This window comes from Sturnus vulgaris, chromosome 25, assembly GCF_052056855.1.
Source record: "Sturnus vulgaris isolate bStuVul1 chromosome 25, bStuVul1.hap1, whole genome shotgun sequence".
Classification (NCBI taxonomy): Eukaryota; Metazoa; Chordata; class Aves; order Passeriformes; family Sturnidae; genus Sturnus; species Sturnus vulgaris.
This window is the reverse complement of record NC_142267.1, coordinates 5,290,363-5,310,201: the sequence shown is the minus strand read 5'-3', so window position 1 is coordinate 5,310,201 and position 19,839 is coordinate 5,290,363. Positions and strand designations below refer to the sequence as shown.

Sequence of the window (19,839 nt, the reverse complement as noted above, 5' to 3'; positions counted from 1 at the left end):
TGGTGCAGGCAGTGAGCACCACAGGGCTTAAATACAACTTCTCAAGGGAGAAAGACAATGTAGAAATGTTTTTCACAGAAAATAAAAATATATGGTTTTGTATTCTTTCAAAGCTTTTCAGCCACTGACATCCCTCTACAGTAATTTTACACTTTAAATATGTCCAAATAAATGAAGAGCTTAGAGATTCTTGTTGTCTCTGAAAATGCTAAACTGAGGAAAAAATAACTGCATCCTTCTGATGCCAGGCACACCTTCACTGTCATACAGACAGTCAAAGGTATGACTGACCATAAGACAGGTTAACACCATGCTCTGGTGTGCAAGAACTCAACTCTGCCAAAGCAACAGGGTCACCTGTACAGGGAGAAAACTTTAACAGCAGAGAATGTACAGAGAATGTGTTACTTGCACTTGTTAGCAGATACAAAAGATATCTCATTGCAGCTGGGCATGAACTAAGTCTGGCAATTGCAACAATCAAATGCTTATAGCTTACTACAAACTGTATCTGACCAGGAAAATATTGAGCAGACAGGATCACAAATCCAGAGAAGAATCACAAATCCAGAATCCATCCATACCTATAATATGCTATGGCCAGACCAGAAAAAAAACAAATGAAAGAAAAAAAAAAAAAGAAAAAAAAAAAAAGAGACAATTGGAGAAAATAATGCCTGAAGGAGCACTTGAAGCTTCCTGATCTTCTCTCCTAACCTTTCAGTTTTGGCTAGGCCTGAAGTACACAGCATGGGACATTAATATTGAGTTGTTTCAACAAATCAAAAGTCTAGACTTCTCCTAAGGTTATTGAAGAAGTACAAATGTGCATTACACTTTTGCCAGAATATTACACGGGGCAGTAGTGCTAAAACAACTTGCACTACCAAATTCTGAGGGAAAAAATTCCTTGGAAAGAATTCTGGGGTGGGAAAACCAAAGAATAAAGATTTAAGAAAAAAGTATACACGCTTCACTGGAAAGAATGAAGAGTAAAGCTCCTGCAATCTGCAAGGTCATTTCAGGTTAGGAACTGCAGAATATGCTGTTAGCAGCCTCATTTACGTCAGTGTAACTATAGGAATGAGCTGTGTTAGAGACAAGAACCACCTGAGCTCAAATGCCTCGTCTCTCCTGTTCAAATGTCAGCATGCACAACTCAGTGGTGAGGAAAAAGGGTATTAGCCTAGGGTGAAATAAAAGAAAGGATCATACTCATAATATTAATGTGGTGCATTCCACAGCTGGTAACCCAGACAGAAGGGACTGGGGGTGGGGTGTGTAAATAGTAATATTATAAATATGCTAGACATCCATTAGAAATACACAAAATATATTGCCAAACAGTATCAGTACAGAATGTTTTAATTTTATTATGTGCCCCTCTCATATCTAGACACACCCAACAATCTGCTTTTCAGTTTCCATTAATATTGAAAACTGATCACCATAAACTGACAGATGGAGTACTTAAGACTGAAAACAGTAAATTTTCCAGAACAACTGAATTCCTAAGTTTGTATGCATCCCTTTTATGGGATATGGCTTAGAATGCAGCTGCTGGCAAGGGTCCTTGTTAAAAGAAATGTAATAAGGTTTACTTAGCCATTTTTATCTGTTATTTAAGAAAAGACTATTGTGGAGCTCTGCAAGTGCAGTATGGCTGGTTTCCTTCTAGATGCCAACTTTCTCCTGCTGGATTTGACAAGTGCCAAAACGGCAGTGCTGAAAATATTTTAGGTCAACAAAGGAACCTTGAACTGCTGAGCTAGAAAAAATTATAATTTCCCACCATACCAGCCTACATCAACAGTTTAATACTCAGGATACCAAATCAAGTGAACACACACAGTTACATAAAACTACACACATCACCACGTGTACCTATGTATTATTTACCTATTTTGGTATCAGTTTTCCCCCATCTTCATGTGCTCCACTTATTCTCTCATCAGTTAATTTTAGACATGTTCTCCCACTCCCATAATCTTTGTGCCTGCTCTCATTCTGCTTTCCACCACTGCACCAGTGTCCTGCATCTTGAACACAAATCTGTGTTTCCCTCACAGAGACAGGCAGAGCCCCACATCCTTCTGGGGTCATTTACTGAAGATGGTAAGAGGCAATTTCACTGTTTTACAGAGCCAACAGAATAGGGCCTCAGCAACAGCTCCTTCTGCCTTTTTAATTCAAATAAAGAATAGTTAGTCATGGCAATGTTCCCACAGCAATGGCTCTGCTCCAGTGCTGGCAATCCCAAAGGCAGAGAAAATAAAAAAGATGTGGCATAATATGAGGATAAATGGAGGCTTTAATGTATATTAAAAAAAAGATAACTTATCCAGTCTGGAGCTTATTGGATTAGATTATGTAAATTCTCCCCGTGTTGCAATGTCAAAAACATTCACCCTGGGCTCTCTGGAGCCAAATCGTTCCCATGACAAAACTCTTGTCTTTCAGTTAGAAATTTCTGATAATCTCTTTAGTAAAAATCAGTTCTGCTCAGCAAACTGTTCAGAACACTTCTAAAACTGGTAATAAACCTCCCTTTATTTCCCTCTTTCAGCATGTAACCCTGACCACAGGTACAGTGTAGAGACCTGGCAATCCAAACTGAGGATGAAAAGTCAAGTAGGAAAACCTACACAGGACAGAAGAGCTACTATTGATCATTCATCTTGGCTACATCCTTTGGGTACCAGCTACTGGTTTAGCAAAAATAATTTTTCCATATATGAAATAAAATTAGGGCCAGGTTTTCTCTCTACCTTACAGAGTTTTAAAGGAAATAAAAAGTTCACAACCTGAATATCAATAAATAAAGGAATTAATTACTCTCCTTTAGGGGAGCAAAAGTAAAACCTCCAGCCTTGTCCTTGTTCTGTGGGGGACATGAAGAGCTGATGTGTATGGCACTGCACAAAACCTGGGCAGTGAAACCGAGCCCTCCCTGTGCTCTCCTGTACCTTCCGGGCGCTCTTCCACATGTGCTTCATGTAGGCATAGGTCACTTGGGGATGGACTGTGGGCAGTGGGTGATCCAGCTGCCGAGATGGATCCACTCCCAAGAGCAGGACAAGGGTCTTATGGGCCAAAGCCTGGAGAAGAGGCAAAGACAAAAAGCAGGTTAAAACAAACTCGTTGTTACTTCCAGCTCATATTGCTTCAGAATTGCCCAACACTGAGAAAGTACATCTGACCCTCCAGACAGAACACAGACACAGCAGACTCCCTGGACACATAATACCACATGATAAACCATGTATCTTCCTTTGGATCAGAGCAAGAAATCCTAATTTCAGAAGCCATAGAAGGTGTAAAGTCTCTGTTTCAAGTATTTGGTGATAAATTTTGTGGTGTAATGCTCAACAGTAACATCACATTCTAAATTTGAGTCTCTGCTCTAGCAGAGAGAGCTATTATTAATAATCTCCAGTACTGCATAAAAACTTCCAGTTATAGCATGTAATAAAAAATTGGTCCAGGGGCTCTCAGGTATATCATCAGTCCCACAAAAATAACCTTGGCTACAAGCATGAACTCTATGCTGGTTACAATTTTAACACTTCAACAATTTCTGACTAGTTTCTTCCTCAGAGGAGAGCCCATCCCCCTTGGGCAATGAAAGCATTTAGGAATGCTCAAGGCTGAAGCAGCACACCAAAACCAATGGTCTGAAAACCTGCAGAAGAGGACAGAGCCTGACAATGCTCACCAGCCTCCCACTCTTGCCACACAAGCTGGCATACTTGAGCCAAGTTCTCATGTCCTCATGAGGATTCACAACAAGAGATCGGACCATCAATATCCTTTGCCAGTCTTCCACGATTCGCTGACAGCCCTGAGAGAAAAAAGAAGGGAGAACTTGTTAGTGTTTGGTCTCCAGTGAACTGTACAGAGCCTTGATTCAGAATCTGAAGGGACTTCCATCAAGACAGAGACTTCTGTGCCCATAATTCACAGCAGACTGACATCAGGAACTGTCCATTTCTTTAACACTGCAGTGTATGAAAAGGTTCAGTCCCTGACTCTCACAATCTGCAGGCAGCTCAGTGCTTGCAGTCTAAGGATATCCTCTAACAGAAAGAGGAGAAAAGCTCCTAAAGCTGAAACACATCCAAGAACCAGAAAAACTCTTCATATAATTTCAAAGTGAGTCAAAGTGCCTCCTCCACCTATTTTTGGTTTAAATCTCAATGTGGAGAAGGTAGAAAACCAAATGGTCACAAAGACATTTTTGTTATTGCCCTTTTTCTTTTCCTTGCATATGTTGCTTTTGGAGGCTGGCACCTCTAAACTGGTTTTCTGCCAGAAAATGCAGCTCCAGCTGCTGTGCTGCTTGGGCAAGCATTGTCTGGTTCTTGTCTGTCTGATGGGAGAGGCACAACCCTGTCAGAGCAAGATGAGTCTGAATTTCAAACATTCAAGGATACTACAGAGAAGTAGAATTGGGGAAGGGACCCTAACAACTAAATCCATGGTGCTTGATATAGTGGCCAAGTACAGGGTAACAGTGATGCTCCAGAGTTTCTATTCAGCCAGAGACTACTTGCTTTTGAGGTTAACAAAACATTTTCCAATGGCAGCAAGTACCTTAGCACCAAAAAAGTTATTCTTTCCCCTTTTCTTTTCTCCCAAGTTGAGGACTGGGTATTTGGCAAAACTTCTTCCTTAATACCCAAATAAACTTCTTCCAACAAGCATTTAAAAACCATTAAAAAACACCAATAAAACATTCAAGAACTGTATGTACTGCTTTCAGGACTATAAAAAGCTGGATTCAGACATTGTGCACTTCCTGCCACTACAGTTTCTCTACCCCAGTGGAATGGTCTTGAGCTTTTTCAGACAGGAATGCAGATGGGAAACAAAAACCTTTGTCACAGTTTCCCAAACAGCTAAAAATGCACAGGAGGCTTTCATAAGGTGACAGATTATAGCAGTGCCAGTGAAGAACTCTGCACAGGGAAAAGTTCTTCCTTTGGGCAGCATTTGACCTTAATTATGCCTTTTTTTGCCTTTTACCCCTTTCTCTTGCAGGAATCACCCACCTCTTTAAACATTCCTGTATGTACTACTGCATCTGAGGATATTCACTTCCACTGTAGGGATGCCTCTTGTAAGGAAATAGTGTCAAATAATTGTCTGATTTACATTAACAGAGGTACTTTGGATTTTTTATGTTTAGAGTAAGAAAGGCACAAACCTCTCTTTCAGTACAGGAAAGGTCTTCTGAAAGGTCAAGGTTAATTGCAGCATCATTTAGATTGGAAAAGATCTTTACAATTATCAAGTCCAACCATAAACCTAACACTGCCAATTCCACCACTATGTCCCTAAATGTTACCAATTAGCTGGAAATGTTCTTGTAAGAGGTCCAAAAGGAACAGGATACCCTTTTATTTTACAAGCACGTGAATGCTCTGATCAGTTTTCCAACAGCTGGAGGAATTCACTTCTCAAAATGCAGCCAGCCAGGTAGTTGAAAAAAAAGTTTAAACTAGCCTGATCTAAACCAGTATTTCCAGATGTAATCTGATATTGAGATAAGCAACCTTGGGGATGTTACTAGTGTCTCTCTTCTGTACAAATCTATTTCAAGGCTTTTTAAGGTGTCATATGAGCTCATATGAGCTCATGAGACCTCAAGAACATTAACCTGAAAAAAAAAAAGCCCAAACCAAAACCCCAGGCAACCAGGACAAGCCCAAAGGAGATGGAGCATGCAGCCATGTGAGCATGGGATGTTACTGGGATGGAAAGATTTGCTGAAGCACCACACTGGCTCAAAAGGAAGCTGTTCATGCCAGCCCATCAGCATCTCCATCCTTGACCTTTCCATGGATGTACCTGCAGCCTTTCCCACCAGATCTGGCGGATGATCTCACGGCGTTCTGGTACAAGTTTATACTGGATAACCTCTTCCAGCTCTGACAGCATCTGGCAGGATACCATAGCCTGAAGGAAAAAAATCACATTCCATCCCAATCACTACAGAACAAATCTATAATTAAGGAACAGTATTTTGGCATCAAAATCTTAACAACATAGGCTGCCCAACAGATAAAGGACCAACTGCTATATACTGGTACCTGGATGAACCTGCTGATTCAAACTCCCTAAATGTCAATTCTTACTTCTTACTTCACTTTTAATTTGTCCCAAAGCTGCTCCTGCAAAGTTGTATTTCTTATCTGACAAAAGTCAATTAGCTTGTGGGCCTACACAGGTGTTATGTTTGAGACAAGGACTACTCTGAAGTTTATTGCAACTGTTAGAGACAGTCTGAAGGAGCAGTGAAGGGAATGAAGGCTGAGAGCCACACTCACCCCATAGGCTCGACTGTAACTCTCTCCTGCCATGGCAGTCAGCTCAGCATCCAGCAGGTCTCTGGCCTTGTCAATGCACTGAAACAGAACAAGATATTGAGGCAAAGGTAGTGTGCTTTATCTGGAGTCTACTGCTGAAATTGCTGTTCAGCTGCTCCAGCTCATGAACAAAGCTGGCATTGTTCTCATTCTTCAACAAGAACTAGGAAAGGATCTTATAAATAGAAAGATTTGACAGGAAAACAGTGTCCAGGGCATATATAAGGGAAGTCAAGGGAGCTTCATTCATCACCTGCACGGTTTGAAGTTTGTCTTCCTAGAAAATCAAAGTTTGCAGTATTTTTAACCCTACTGTAATTGTAGAGATCATCAATAACAATGTTTGTAGAGGAAAGGTTCACATTTTAGTGCAAGAGAGTTGGTTACAAAAAAGAGTCTCAAAAAATGTCTCTTGATACCACACAATGAAAGAAAATAGCTTTCACTGTTTTACATAACCCAACAGGATTTTATGAATTTTACAGGACAGCACATTTCATTTCTCATCCTCAAACTAAGACAGGCTCTTCAAGCATGAAATAAATGCTGCTCTAGTTCTAGTCATTATATAATCTCTCACCTATAGCTTTTCCTGTTCAAAATGTTAAAGTTTAATCACAAACTCTACCCTTTTGAATGCCTGGTTAATTTTACTGTGCACATCACCCAAAAATCTATGTACGGGTTTTGACAGCACAGATTGAATTACTCCTTTATCTAAGCTGGCAAGCCAGCACAGACTTCTGAGAAATGGGACTTGAGCTTCCTTGGAAAGTAAACAACACATTTGACATCTACAGAGTTGCTCTGCAAACCTCCTCTGTGACAAACAAGCATTACAAATACAGCTCTGTTTAACAGACTCATTCCTTGCCTTGGTATCTCAATCGAAGATTTGAGATTTATCAGTGCTACCAGAAAAATTAAGATTATTGTACATGATATATATGAGCACTTCACTGAATAAGCTGTGAGACAGAAGTGTGGACAAAAAAATCCATTAGGAATCCTACAGGTGTCTCAGGCATTCCTGGCAATTTACAACCAGTGCCTTGTAGAACAGAACTTCTGCTGAGATAATCCTTGTGTCCTGCCTGTCTAGAATAGAGATACAGAAGTAAAAAAAGCCAAAAAATGACTAAGGCATTCTTATGTTATACAGAACTGAACCACTATTATCTGTCAACACACTCACTGCTATGTTTCTGGAAATACAAGGTAAGATCTATCACCAAGGACTAACATATCCATGGAAAAAACATTGGGCAATTCATAGGTTATAGACAACTGCTTTACTACAGTCTGTCTTTCCATGAAATTCTGTAGCCTAGAACATCTTAAACAAGGTTTTGGGATACCAACAAGGAAGATAATTACTTGCTGAGCCAGTGAGAAAAGGTCCTGATGCAGTGCCAGTACAGCCCTGTAGAATGCACCATCATGGGTGTCCCTGGGGATCATGCAGGTATATTCCTCCATGCTGTCCCACTGACCTGCAGACACACAGATATCCTCAGTAACACAGCAGAACTATGATGTGGTGCTCAGATATCAGTGCCTAGGCCTGAGTGCTGTGTGGTATTTGTGCATTTAAGTCAGTCCTCCAACAGCTTGTCTTTGGTAGGAACACTATTATATACATAAACATACACATAGCTACAGATAAGAAGAACACAGGCATTTTTCTTCTAGACAAATTGTTATCCTTGTGGAAAAGGTTCTTTCATTCTTTGTGATGAAACAATTAAAATTCTGACACTTCCAGAACATTTGAATGAATTAGAGACCTACAAAGCAGAAGATGAATTTTTCCTCAGCAAAGGCAAAGGCTGGCAGAGAGCAAGTGATTAATCAGCTTCTCTAGTAAATATCTCACTAACAACATAAATAGACGTTTGGACCACTATAGATTTATTCCACTTAAGATTATTTACTCAGCAGACACAACCTCTAAAATGCTCAACAAACACTGTTCTCATTATAAATAACAGTCTGCCACAAATGTGAGAAACTCTTTTAATCTCATTTCTATCCTGAGCTCTGCTCAGTGTGAAGCCAAGCAAAAGTGAGCATTTAAGCAAGTGATCATCTGCTCAGACCACTCTGTTACTGGAGACCACAGTGGGAGACTTGATGTAAACAAAGGTTTTCCAAAGGCCTTCAATATGGAATGACACTTACTTCATTTCCCAATGTAAATAATATGGTTACTTGATGTTGCTGTTTCCTATATTCTGTATTCTGAAATAAGTTTAAACTATCTGTGCTTGCACCTCATGGCTGTCACACACCAGCACAGGAGGAAACCTTACCTAGCCCCCAAGCAGCAGCAGCAGCCATCCTGGCCATCTTAGCCTGAGTTTCATCATTCACCTGGGTCCACTTTTCACAGCATTGCTGGTGGAGCTGCCCCCTAAGAAGAATCCACAATTTCTGATCAGCAAAAAGCCTCTTCCAAGAATTCTGTTCTCATTAAACAAACACTTCCCACTGATAAGACAACAACCAGCCCCATTCTTTTTATACTGAGTGGAGAATAGATTTGACTCCTCTGGCAACTCAACCATGCTATTCTGATGACAAATATCCTATCACCAGAAAATAATTTTAAGACCCACTCTGTTTTGAAAATACACATCCAAAGAGAAGTTTGCATTTGTTCCTCAGCAGCTGTTAATACCTACTTTAAAATTGGACTGATAAGGCCAGTCTATAAATTCAGAAAAAAAAAATCAAGAAAACAAACCACCACCAAAAAAAGGATGCTTAAAATTTTGCAAGGGTCAGTAGAAGAAACATATGATCTGGATAGCCTAGGCATGGCTCCTACTAGCAAACATTTTGAATTAACACATCAAGTCTGAAGACAAAGACTGCAGAATGAATGTTGCTGTAACCTCATATGAAGACTTGTCATGGCAAGATCACAGAGGGCATCTGAATCTTTCATCTCCAGTGGAGAGGAAGCATCAGAATTTTTTATATTATTTCTTTCAAATGAACTGTGAATGCTGCACTAATCAAACCAATTACCCTGGGTGTTGCAGTTCCAGGATTTCTCAGGCTGGATACTCTGTAGCAGTGAAACAGCTGCCAACTGTCAGGGAGAACAACTTGCCTTCCCTAGTGTCATCCTCTCCCCTCCCAAAAAGAAAGATGAATTAGTCAAACAGAACCAATGGGCTGCCACAGACAAGATAGTCATTCTGACAGCTTAATGGCCCAGGAGGAAAAAAAACCACAAAGAAAATGAAAAACCAAGCCAAACCTAGCAACAGCAGTAAATCAGGACCTCATAGATGCTGATAAAACACTACAGGTCCTACAGGAATAACTGCATGAGGAGACAAATGGCTAATAATGTTTTAGCTGTTCTCCCAAAATATCACAGCAGAGCACTGAAATAGTGATGCTGCACAATATAATTCTAGATTATCTGCCTTATCCTGTCAAGCAGACTCCAGCAGCACAGTCAGTCAGGTTGAGTGCTACTGAAGAGCATCAGCAGCCAAACTATGGATTCCTCAGCCTCAGGATGACATCTCTAGAGTCAGCTGCAAGGCAGCAGACAGCACTTTGCAAAAGCACTTCTGAATTGTAAGAACACCTGCAGGGAGCTGGAACCCAGTTCCACAAGCCAGTTTGAAGCCTCTGCTCTCGTCACTACAGACTATCAACAGATCCAGGATATCTTGCTCCAACAGAAGAAAATTGTTCTTTTGTTGTTCCATACATTTACTGCTGATACACGAAGAGGAGGTTAAGAAAGGACACTTAACACAAATACACATCCTGCAGGAGGGAAAAATTTTTCAAACCCCTGGTGAGAACTGCTACTCGTATAAAAGCTGACTGAGGAAAGCTCAGTAAGAGGATCCATTTTCCCTACTGGAAGAGCTGCACCCTATATGTCTCACCCTTGTTTAGAAACAAAAAGGGCAGAAAAATGTTCTGTTTCTAGCAGTAAAATGACTTTAGTGAAGAGGAATCTCCTTGCTGTGGTGCCATCCCCTGAGTTCATGTCAGGACCCATCAGCACAGAGCCTGTCACATGCAAAGCTCAGGAGAAAGGCGGAACCTGGACGAACCCACACCTGCCCCTGGGTAGAAGTGCACGCCCCAGTGAACAGGGTGCCTTCTCCAATTATCTTCTTGGAATTGGACAGCCAGAAAAAGCAGAAGCCCCCAGTCACACAGTAAGCTGTAAGTCACCAGCAGCTCACCCTGTCACAAACACTGTCTTGAATCAGTTATGTGTTGGCAACAGACATCTGGCACAAAACTTGAAATACTAAATGTGCATAAAGACAAGGCTTAAGAAATGCTGAAAAAGACTAATAAGGAAAACCTCATCCTTCTACAAGGCATAGGTCTGACACTGAATAAACACGGGAATCTCTCATGTTTTAATCAGAGTTTAAAGAGGAGGGTCACAATGAGTTCCTTTTATGACAAGTTCTGCTCTGTTAATGTTTCTTCTATCTACAACCTCTTTCTCTGTTATAAATGGGGTTGACCTGATTATAAGACTGCAGATTCCCTTCCTAAGAGGGAGACCTTCTTCCTAAGGTCTGACCAGATGGCCAGTCCCAAAAGGCTTAGACGTGTTATTACCAATCCTGACTTCAGTGAACCAAGTGAGATGCCACACAAATACTCAAGGTAAGCAGGAGTAAATAGGAATTCAGGCCAAAAACGTGCACCTGAATGACAGCATCCAGAGAACAGAGAGACACCATTTTCCTTACTCTTCAGGCAAATCTCTCTTACCATTCACCAAGTGCTTCCAAGCAACGCATCCGTCCCAGCATCAGCTCAGGGTCATCCTTGTTTGTGTCCATCTTCTTGTCATAGGCCACCAGAGCATCCTCCCATTCATGAAGCTTCTCATACCAGGTAGCTTGAATTTCCTAAGGGAAGGGGACAAAAAAGTAAAAATAAACAGCAGGATTAACATTGATCATTCTATATTAACCACCACAGCTTTTCTTAAAAAATTCTGTGTCTGTGCTGGTTGCTTCACCCTTTTATCATTCTAAATAACCAAATGGACTTTTGTGATACAGAGAAGAGCCTTGATCTAATGTGAAAACTGGAATCCTGGCATTGCTACACCTGTCCAGAAATGAACTCAGGTTTACCAGAGGGATTAATCCAACATCACCCCCTTACTCAGTGCCACTGAAATACCAGCTCAGCAGCTGCTGCTTTTCTTTTGGGAGAGGTGGAGTGAGTGGAACAGGAAAAAGGGTAAATCTGTAACATATTCCACTTCCAGTTGTTGCACATACCAGCATTCAAACAAGAAAAACAGCCTTGCATTCAGGAATGGAATGACTAACTAGAAAAAAAGCCCAAACTTTGCATCTGGCTACTGGTAGACAAATACTCAATACAGCAGGTAGTATGAGATTGAGGCCCAATCACACCCTTCACAAGGTTTGTAACAAAGCCATTAAAAGTTAGCCAAGCAGTGATCCTTATCATCTAAACACTTTTGTTTAGTCTTTCTTTATAGATTTTGTTTCTCATTTTCAAGAAATAAAATGCCTTAATATATTTCCATACTTTTCTCTGCCAGTGTTTTTCTGCGCAGTCCTTGGCAGCTCATGTCTTGGCATAGGCTGCAGAGCAGATTCTTGTCCCAGACCTGTGGGTAGGGTCACTATAAACCATGCTTTGCATGTCAGGTCTTCCACTTAGCCCTTTAACTTCTCAGCTATGTCATATTTCAATTAAGTCTCTGAAAAGAGAGCTCACAGCTCCTCTTAATTTCTTTTCATTGCCAATTCTGGCATACTCTGTGCTTTGAACTACATTTACTGCTAGACTGTATTGCTGCTAAAGGGTGAAGTCAGAATTAGGTAATGCAGAACTTTGCTCAATCCACCCAAGGAATTATAAGAAGCTGCAAAGATGTCCTGAAGTCTGCACTTCTCTCAGAAAGAATTTATTTTCCAGTCTAAGTCAAAACCACACATAATCCTACACTAAAGGATTTCCACCATTTTGTGCTCATAGCTGGTTCCCACTTTCTAGTGATTACTACTTAAAGAGTCTGGTCTACTGTGCTTCCACAGCTGTCTTCCTTTTCCTAATCATCCTAAAACACTGCAACAATTACCACTGAAAAATCATTTTTTACCATAAGAACTGTCTGGAGAGCATAGGTGGTTTGGTCCTTGAACACAAATTAAATTACTCATAAAATGAGAAGGAATAATAAAAGGTTCAGAACAAATACATAATGGGGTTATTAGATTTTGGTGAGCAGTCTAAATTGTAAGGGACTGGTTAACTTGCTATTCTAAATAATACCTGTGAACACTTTTGAGAGAGACTAGAGGTTAACTTCCATTTTATCCTTACCTGGAAGGTGCTGATGCAGTTTTTCAAATCCTTCAAGCTTAGAACAGGAACTTACTCCCTCCCTTCCCAGCTTATCCTAAATAAAAGGACTGACGTTGTCAAGTTGCTATTTGCTCACAGCTGCATTCAGTATCAACAGCAGCTGCAAAATTCTCCTCCAAATCAAGTTCTTGCAGCCCTCCCTGCATTTGCTGCAAAGTGCCCACTGAACATCTCTGTAGGCAGCAAGGCCCTTCTTTATGAACAATGAAATATTATAGGTAGGGATAGAACCTCAATGTGACTGAGAAAACACATCACCACCCACCAAAAAACTAATTACAGAAACCATAAAAACATAAGACATGAAAAGTGGATTATCCAGCAGGACTCACCAGCTCCCCAAAATGCTTCATGGCATATTCCAGCACCCCAGCAGCTGCTTCTGGCTGTTGGAGTTTATTATTAATGCTGGAAAGGGAGGAAAAGAAAGATGATTTAACACAATTGGCATATTAGGAGTTGGTAGAAGCTTCTACTTGATAATACCAAGCTCTATCATTTAGAAATACCAATGGGACACTGTTTTTGTTTAGACTTACACAGGAACAATTAAACTACATAAGGCACACAATGACCATGTAGTTTCAAAACCACAGATGCACACGTTCTCTGCACATAGTCTGAACACTTGTAACACAGAACAGAGATGGAATATGATTATCAATTCTATGTACCAGCTTGCACAGTGAGAATAATAGCTTCCAATAATTTTAAAGGCATGATTTTTCAAACAGCTGTACTAAGAGCTTTACAGTACTAACTTTCTTCATCCCCATTCTCTTAAACAGACCACCAACTCCTCTAAAAATCAGAGGAGAGATTTTAATGATGCAGGAAACAGTCTGTATCATTAAAACAGCTGACAAATGTCACCAGGAAATTACATAAGAAGTGTGCAACCCCAATTTCAGTTTTACATTTTATACAAAGCCTCTGCATTGGTACTAACCAGCACTGGCACCTTTCTTTTGCTGGTTTTCAAGAACATGCCAGAAACTGCTGCCACCACAACCAATCCTCAGCCTGTACCAGAGAGGCACTTGTTTTGCAAGGCTAGCTGAATTTTATGAAGCACAAGTAAATAGGGTACTGATTCTCTCTTCATGGTGTACAGCTATTCTCTTAAATCATTTCTATTTCACATTGCTTTTCTTAGTTTACTATCAGAAATGGGGTACTCAGTGAGTAGCACTACTCCTAAACTCCAATTTAATGAGGAAACTAACTTTCTATTATGCTTCTGCTATTTTATAAACCTTGTTTATGAACAGCCTCTGGTTCATTGCCCTCCTCTTTTCCTACTGACTCTGGAGAACCAGAAATGCAAATTGTTCAAAGCAACATCCTAACACCTGAGCACCCACACCACATCCTACAGCCCAATATTAGCATTAGTTACTGCTTGGAACAGAAAAAGCATAATTTACAAAACAAAACCTGGCAAAAGATCAGTGCAAAGAGACTTTCAGTGGTCTTTGAACAGGACCACAGACACAGGCAGCTCTCAGAAATGTTCTTTCTGTCCTGCCATCATCACAATGGCTGCATGAATTCCCCCTTATCAGAAGGCAGGGAATCAGTAAGAGAAGCAAATCTAAAGTATTAAAAGGAGTAATAAAGAGACAAAAAAGGGGAAGTTTTTCAAATTAATGCTACATTTCTTCTGTCTCTGGAAGCCTCCTTTCCTGACAACTAAAGAATCAAGCTCACAGACATACTCTGGATATTTGTTAAGTAAAATACTCTTGGAAATTGGGCCTTCAGATTGGTTAAGCTAAAATCAGATTTAGACTAATAATACACCATAATCACAGTTCAAGATGACTGGCACCCAACAATGGGAAGCAACTGAAACAGACCCACGGCATTTTTTGAACAAGGTAGTCAAAGGCTGCACTAACTCCAGCTGGCTTCCCAAGGGAAGCCTTGGCAGCAGCCTCATAAAAGTGAGAAATGGCTGTCACATTTCATGACCTGATGATTTAAAGAGCCATTGGCAGACACATTCCAGCATGTCAGACAATTAATTTCTTCCAGGTTATCTTTCTTGACAACACTTCCTGACAAAATTGACCATTTTCTTTTATTATCTGACAATTAGCACTGCTCTTGTGCTGCTCCCTGGTGCACTCCATTCCTCCTTTTGTTTCTTACTTTCTTGGCTGTCCAAAGCAGAATTAAGTGTCTCAAATTTATTTATGGTTAGGTTTAAGCAAAGGAAAGGAAAAGATGGGAGAGAAAGTAGAAAGACTTTGATTTACAAGAGCACACAGCAGTAGTTGTTAATAATCATAAATTACTGTCCTGTAACAAATGATCTAGAACACAGTGAACAGGGACAGGTAATTTTGTGGACTAGGATAAGCCTCTGACTGGGATAAGCCTCTCCTGGCAGCTGCTTTTCCCTGTGTTTAGGAGCATTTCTACGAAAGCAGGAAATGTCCCCACTCCCAGCCCGTTTTGTGTACACGCTATTTGAACCTGGTACATTCAAAGCACACATTAAGAAAATAAAACATTCTGTGCTTTCCTTCTCTTTCACCTTCCTTCCACAAAGGCACTGCTCCTCTCCTTGCAGCTCTGAGGACTCTGTGCTCAGACAGAATCTCCCTAAATGTTATAACACTCTTCTAAGCACTACAAAGCTGTTTTCTAGCCATCACACTGGAGAACTGAACAGAAACAAAAACACTGCAGAAAAGCATCCAGGCATTCAGAAAAGGCCCTGAGGGCTGATATTCCAGCCAGGCAGAGTTGCCAGGGGTATTTAGCCAAAGTGTTGCTGCTGGAAATCAGGGCAGTTTACTGGATTAGAATCGAGGGGATGGATTTCTCCTTGTATCTGGATAAAGAGAATTATAAAATCTCTCTGGATTAAAGGAGAAGGTGGGAAAACATCTCTCAAGATGTGAGAGTCAAAGCTGCTGGCTAACTTGCCAGACAGTAACTTAAGTCTTTGTTTACTGGCAGATGTCCTTGTAATTATTCCTAGTTCAGAATAATTTTAAGTTAAAGGAAATTAAAGGAAATTAATGAAAAGATCAGTTGTTCTCCATATCCATTGTGGGAAGAACACATTCATCAGTTCATTTTTCTTAAAAAAAACCAACCCACCACTATCTCCTACTCGAAGGCTTGGCAGGAGGGCTTAAAAGAACATTTTTTGGCATTTAGAACATTTTTAGGTATAGGATTGGTAGGTCACAGGAAACATCTCTCAGGAAAGGCCCAAATATTCAGCTCTGCTGCCTGCTATGGGCTGGCAGAGCCTTCTAGTACTGATGCTTAAGGAAAAGAATTCAAAATTATGTGTTTTCAATGCTAACATGCTTACCTAAAATATTCTGAAGTTATTTCAAGACAGAGCTGTCCCACGCTCGCAAGTGGGAGACCACAGAAATAACAAGATTTCCTAAATCACATCAACTAGACCTTTATATTCTTAGAACCATTGCACTAATTTCAGTGCTCAATACCCACCATTTTGTTTCACATTTTATTCAATAAACAAAGTGATTAGCAAAAACAACAAAAGATCATTATGCTTTCCCTCTAAATGAGCATAAATCAGTTGCAAAACTAATTCTTATCAATAAAGTTTGGTGTGAGTTCAGCCCATCTGGGTTCACTGCATCATTAGATTATGCAGAACAATATCATTTAAATTTCCCATCCTGTTTATTAAACATTATCTGCACTGTAGCCAGAATAATGTCCAACCCTGACCTACTATTTGGAGCACTTGATGATGATGAGTGGGATATTAAAATGTAAACAAGCCTTCTGATGAAAAACATTTTCCAACTGCTATGTCACTCTATCTCTGCAAAAAGACTACCCTTGGCAAACTTCCTAATACAAAAAAATCTTGATCAGAAGTCTCAAATTTTCAAATTTTATTAGTAGTGAAAAGCTACATAAACCTACTGCTTGATTATTAAGATATCAAAACTGTAGGTTTTACATATACTGAGCTAGAATCACAGAAAAGAACAATACTGAAGAGAAATATACTCCTCTTGCTTGTGTATTTTAAAGGTTATTTAAACAGAAACCAGACATGAATTGGGAATCAAAATCAACCTTACTGTCTTCAGTGGGAAGAGAACTCAAATGATAAACTTTTCTCCCCTACAAACCCAAGGCATAAATGAGTAATGTTTACTAGAAATGCCCTCTTTTATAGAGTCCTGGGAGCTTTCCAGTCTTCCATTATCTTTGATATTGACAATATTCTCTGTCACTCAAAATATATTAAATTTTCAAGACATCAGAAGCAACCAGACTTTCCTCATCTTCTCATAAAATTTATAAAAAGAAAAGCCTTTATTTTAATAGAGCCTTTTCAAGCGCTCCCAAACTCATCCATGAGGGAACACACACATTTCCTACTGCCAGAATGCATTCCAAAACACAACAGAGAAACTTTATTTTTGCAATAAAGCAGCCTGTATGCAGAATCTAGACAAGTAGACAAACTCTTCTTTTTTTCCAGTCTCCTCAAGTTTGTTTAGAAAGATTCTCTACATGACAGAATTTACCAGCCTCAACCAAGCTTGTTTTTCATTCTGAAGAAGTGCTGAGTGCTGCTTCTGGGATTGGAAGGCATTGTTACTTTGTGGAGCCTTGGGGGAACAGAAAATCCTCTGGCAAAAGGAATTGGCTTTGATGGCCACTTTCCCCAGTTCTGTGATTCATTTGTCTTCAGGCATCTCCCAGTCCTTAACTCAAGAAATCTCAGAAAACAATCCACAGGCCCCAAAACAACTCAGAAAACCAATGCATGTCCATCATGCCACTAAAAATTATTCCCATTCCGGGAACAAATATGTTTGAGAAGCTGATAGCAGGAAAGAATTGTTTTCAATAAAGATTTGTGATTGTTGAGTGCTTCCAGTCCAGAGCAGCCCCCTCAGCTTCCTGCTCACAGGCATCAAAACTGGCCAAATTCCCAATCAAATAAAAACATTCATCAGTTTTGAAAGAAAAAACAGTGAAAAATGTTACAACAAATTTCTTACCCAGCCCTGCTGCTTAGGCTGCAAAAGGTTTTGTATCAGCCATTTTTTATTAACCAGAAAGCAGAGAAGAAAAAAATTGCTAAGCAAGATATTTAGTAAAAAAAAAAGTGAAACAAAGAGCCAGTCTTTGTGTATTGGTGATGCAAAGAGGGGACACCTTAAATAAAAAAGCAATCACAAATGACAGCAGGAAGCAGAATGTTTTGTTTCTCATGGAGCCCTCTCCCCTGCTCCACCTGTCCCATATAACTTCAGAGATTTACAACACAATCCTCACCATAAAGCTGTAGTAGAGTGAATGTTGGAGCATTTATGAGCATCTCCAAAGCAAAAGGTGAAGAGTTTCACACTTTCTGGGAGGGAAAAGCAATATTTCAGAGCTCCAACACAGTGTGGACTCTACAATGGGCCAGCTGAGAGCTGATGAGAGCTTTGCCACCTCGGCAAGCACCAGGAATTTCAGATTCTAAGCATTTGCCAGATGCATATTAAGGGGTTTGCAATGAATGGCTACCAAATAAATAGCCACGGGGCACTGAGCTTTTCTTCTTGTCTCAGCTTCACATCCACCTGCCAGAACAGCTTCCCAGAGAAGGCAATCATTTAAACTCACCTCTAATTTAATCTGGCCCTCCAGGGACAGGAGATAACTGGTTCTAATCAAATAATACTAATATATTTGAATTTAGTACCATCAATCAACATTATAAACATATGGCACATACAAATTGAAACCATGTTTAGCCTCAGTTCTCCCAGCCACCTCAGAACTACATCATGAATTAAGTAAAAAAGGATTTGTCTTATGTTCTTGACTTTAGGATCTTGTCTTTTCAGCTATCATGTCCCACAGTATTTCCATATACAAAATATAATGGAGGAAGACCAGGGTGATGGATTTCAGGCCAAATGATGCACAATTTCTCCATCAGTATTGGGGAAAGGATCCACTCAGTCATCACTGAACTCATTTCTCCCCAGCTATGCCCCAAACTTTACCTCTTTACAAAATGTACCAGGATCCTGAATTCAAATCATAAGAACAGTACAGAACAGAGAATAGCTTTTGTCATCTCTGACTAACCTGGCAATGCCTACCATCTGTAGCAGCTGCTGCCTCAGTGACCACATTCAGTTCTCCATGAAGCTGGGAAAGACTCATCTTTCAAATACTCATAAAGAAGTCAAATTCCACTAAGGCTCATATCTCTGCCAAGGAATGTCTCTGCCCAAATCTCTTTTAATACTTTATCAAAAGTAATGACAGGTGGGAAGATTTGTGCTCTTCCATTCCTGCATAGTATGTCTGCTGTCACCCTCTTACACAGAACAAAGTATTCTCTTTTAAAACAGGTACCCAGAAGAAAGATGGTTAGCATTTGGATATACAAATTAGAAGCTGAATCCAAAATAAAACCCTGGCTGTCTCACTTCCAATTAAATAGTCCAGTTTAGAGAAGGGATTTGGAAGCCTTTTTGTGGTGTTTTGTAACATGAGTGTTCAATTGAATCTTGGATCCTTTCAAAATTTGTATAAAGAGGGAATGCATGGACCAACAAGTGGCTCCCCTCTTCTACATCTGTCCAAGACAGAGAGTTATGGTGAGTGGGAGCAGCAGCAGAATGAAGTCCTGTGTAACACAATGGGGGTGTTAGCAGGGTGGCTTTTTGGGGCAGAGAAGCAGAGTCTGGCCTGTCCTAGTCTCTGTTCCAACTTTGACAAAAACATGTTTCTCATCACAGGAAGCCAGTGAAGAATTTGCCCCTGGGAATGACAGAAGCTCCAGCTGGAAGAGGGCTCAGACAGGATTAGAGGCAGAACAAAAAGGTCAGGCTTTCATCTGTGTGCAGTGGCACTTTCTGGTCTGAAGTATAAAAAGCAATTTTGCTATGGAAGGTTTTTGGAATGTCCATGACAAAAATTGACTGAAGCCTATGGTCTGCTATGGAGGTACCTTCCATGCTTTAAACAAATTGTACTTGCCTATCTCTGGCAATATCTCAGCTCACCAATCCCACACAGTGGCCTTGCCAGCTGA

At 40.2% G+C, this 19,839-nt stretch overlaps 1 protein-coding gene across 3 annotated transcripts in view; it reads right to left on the bottom strand.

The window, feature by feature from the left end:
* The window catches only part of MTOR (mechanistic target of rapamycin kinase), a 62,801-nt gene that overhangs the window by 14,466 nt on the left and 28,496 nt on the right, over positions 1-19,839 (bottom strand). For all 3 annotated transcript variants that reach the window (XM_014881701.2, XM_088178576.1, XM_014881702.2), the window contains 8 exons: positions 13,112-13,187; positions 11,139-11,278; positions 8,681-8,781; positions 7,746-7,861; positions 6,330-6,407; positions 5,851-5,958; positions 3,716-3,841; positions 2,967-3,098 (listed from right to left, as the gene is read on the bottom strand). In XM_014881701.2, coding sequence (XP_014737187.1) covers positions 2,967-3,098; positions 3,716-3,841; positions 5,851-5,958; positions 6,330-6,407; positions 7,746-7,861; positions 8,681-8,781; positions 11,139-11,278; positions 13,112-13,187 — 877 coding nt within the window. The remainder of the gene's footprint in view (positions 1-2,966; positions 3,099-3,715; positions 3,842-5,850; positions 5,959-6,329; positions 6,408-7,745; positions 7,862-8,680; positions 8,782-11,138; positions 11,279-13,111; positions 13,188-19,839) is intronic.